Source organism: Dromiciops gliroides, chromosome 2 (assembly GCF_019393635.1).
Source record: "Dromiciops gliroides isolate mDroGli1 chromosome 2, mDroGli1.pri, whole genome shotgun sequence".
NCBI classification, from domain to species: domain Eukaryota; kingdom Metazoa; phylum Chordata; class Mammalia; order Microbiotheria; family Microbiotheriidae; genus Dromiciops; species Dromiciops gliroides.
The window spans coordinates 181,433,546-181,436,640 of NC_057862.1; the positions used below are offsets into that span (position 1 = coordinate 181,433,546).

Sequence of the window (3,095 nt, forward strand, 5' to 3'; positions counted from 1 at the left end):
AATGCCATCTACATAGTGAGTGGTTAATAAATTCAAATGCAATGAAATTAGAAACAAACCAGTTGGATGGTAAGACAAACTTGGAGTAGGTAGTACATATGGTTAGTACATTTTTGGTCACAATAAAAAAACTAAATATTGGGGCAGCTGGATGGCACAGTGGATAGAGCACTGGCCCTGGAGTCAGGAGTACCTGAGTTCAAATCCGGCCTCAGACACTTAACACTTACTAGCTGTGTGACCCTGGGCAAGTCACTTAACCCCAATTGCCTCACTAAAAAAAAAAAAAAAAAAAAAAAAAAAAAAAAAGCTAAATATTGTGGAGGGAAATAAAGATGAGACAAAACAAAAATAACATTCATTTCCAGCACTATGGGACATTTGTATCACTTCTCCTTCACAAGGTTCCAGGAACAGGATCATAGAAGTTTAAGGGTTTAGAGGCAGCTAAGTACCCCAGTGAAGAGAGTACAGGGCCTGGAGTCAAAAAGAAAAAAAAATTGTTCAAATCCAGGCTGGGAATAATATTCATTAGCCCCTTCCTACCTCTCAGGGTTGTTGTGAGAATCAAATGAAATAATTATTTTAAAGCACTTAGCACAGGATTTGGCACATTGGAAGCACTATGTACATGTTAGCTATTATTATTATTATAACAGCTTTAATTAGATGAAGACACAAAATCTTGAGAGTAATGAATTTCTGGTTACACACAACAAATTATGACATATTCTGTGACATAAATTTATCTCTGCTAGTTCAATGACAGAGTTTTTCATTACTCCAGACTCAAGAATCTCAAAGTCCATGGTCTTAACCCACAATGTATTTAAGAGAATTTCTTTAAGACAAGTCGGCTGTACATTCTTCTCATACCCACTTTCATCTCTTTGTTCCTGAATGTATAGATGACTGGATTCAGAAAAGGAATAAGAACTGCATCAAAGATGGCAAGAAATTTATCCAGGTGGGATATGGGGTGAGGCCATGTATAAAAAAAAATCAAGGGGGAAAAGAATAAAACAACCACAGTAATGTGAGCTGACAGAGTAGAGAAGGCCTTGGAAGAAACACCTGTAGAATGTTTCTGTACAGTGACTAAGATGAAGATGTAGGAGATGATCAATACAAAAAAGCAGGCCAGGGAGATGAATCCACTATTAGCAGTAACCATGAATTGCAGTCTATAGGTATCAGTACAGGCCAGTTTGATGAACTGAGGAAGGTCACAAAAAAAACTATCTAATACATTAGGACCACAAAAAGGCAAATCTACAACAAAAGCCAACTGGACCCCTGAGTGAGTTATGCCAGTGATCCAGGCAAGAATCAAAAGAAAAATACACATTCTTGGGTTCATAATGGTCAGGTAGTGGAGAGGCTTACATATGGCAACATATCTGTCAAAGGCCATGGCTATGAGCAACACCATCTCAACACCACCAAGAGCATGACTAAAGAAGATCTGAGCAACACAGCCACCAAATGAAATGACTTTGTGATTCCTGAAAAGATCACAAATCATTTTAGGGGCTGCAATGGAGCACCCTCCCATGTCAATAAGGGAAAGGTTAGCCAGTAGAAAATACATAGGAGAGTGTAAGTGAGGATCAAAAATCACAGTGAGCAAAATAAGCAGGTTTCCCAGAATACTTGCCACATAGACTACAGAGGAGAACAGAAAGAGAAGAAGTTGGATCTCCCATGAATCAGAGAGTCCAAGGAACACAAACTCAGCTACTACAGAATGATTCACTTCATCCATTGACTCCAATGAACACTGCTGGTGGTGACATTACCTGAAGGAAGAGGATAACAAGAAAATGAAAAATGTGACTATATTATTAGTGGTCTGGATTGCTCAGTGTCTGTGTTTTAGGTTTAATTAGACTTTAACCTTTCACACAAGCCAATATCTCTTCAAAGTCTCTGTCTCTGTAGCAAAACAAAGTGTGAGAACAAAGGAACAAAAATTCAGTAAATGTAGTAAAACTCATGCATACAATTAAGTGTAATTACCTTCAAAGTGTTCACCTGAGAAAGTTACATGGTTTTTCTAAAATAGATGGGGGAGAAGACTTGAATTACAATAAGATTAATGACTCTGGTAAGGAAGTTTGTTTAATTGTACAATTGGAATTGATATGTTTCTGAGACCGAATTTGAATAGAGTCCTACTTGCCTCCATCTCCTATACTCTATCTACTGCACCACAACAGGGACCATTTTATCAGAGTTGAAACTATACATTACTTAATATGGTTAGAGAGTTTAAAGGATATGAGGAAGATAATGTAGAAAGGAATACTGCTTAGTTGTTGGATATTCCACTATATTGTAAGATCTCCAAGGCAAGTACATTGGAATTTGTAATCCCAAACATCTCACTACTTTGAATGTAAAGCTTGCTTAAGGGGCAACTAGGTGGCACAGTAGATAAAGCACTGGCCCTGGATTCAGGAGGACCTGAGTTCAAATCTGGCCTCGGACACTTGACATTTACTAGCTATGTGACCCTGGGCAAGTCACTTAGCCCTTATTGCCCTGGAAAAACAAAAAAGATTGCTTAATAAAATGTTTATTGCTTAATTTAATGTAAATGAATTTGACTTGATGTTATAGATAGAAGTTGTAGATGAAAATTCAGGGATGGTGAGAGCAATATCCGTATATAGAAATACTTGATAAAGCCATTATAGTTGCTCAAAATAAAGCCATAGCTCCTTTATATGACTTTGAATTCTTTGATTGTGGCAAATCTTTGTCCTTTGAGAGTGGATTCAATTTTCAAAAATAGGTAAATTTTTAGAGATAAGGCTGATGCATGAAAAGGCAATGTCAGATTGTAGAAAGAGTACTAGCTCTAGTCATAGAATCAAATCCAGCCTCATACTTGAAACCTACATGACCTTAGACAAGTCAATCAACTTCCCTTGCCTTCACTTTTCTCATAATCAAGATGTGAGGATTAGACAAGATTACCTCTAAGGACCTTTTCAGTAAGAACAAATAATAGAAGAGTGGTTAGCTCAAAAGGATTAGGTAGTTTTGTGGTTCTCCAGGGACTTCATGGATTTTCCATGCATTATATATCT

General features: G+C 37.2%; 1 protein-coding gene across 1 annotated transcript; it reads right to left on the minus strand.

Moving 5' to 3' along the window:
* Window positions 1–829: 829 nt before the first annotated feature.
* On the minus strand, window positions 830–1,765 carry LOC122742244 (olfactory receptor 4F6-like). The gene has a single exon (XM_043986338.1). It carries the CDS (start codon window positions 1,763–1,765, stop codon window positions 830–832), a length of 936 nt encoding a protein of 311 aa, XP_043842273.1.
* Window positions 1,766–3,095: the final 1,330 nt, after the last annotated feature.

Bases quoted from the DNA above. Each gene is read 5' to 3' on its own strand.
- LOC122742244 (XM_043986338.1), bottom strand. From the start codon at position 1,765: ATGGATGAAGTGAATCATTCTGTAGTAGCTGAGTTTGTGTTCCTTGGA.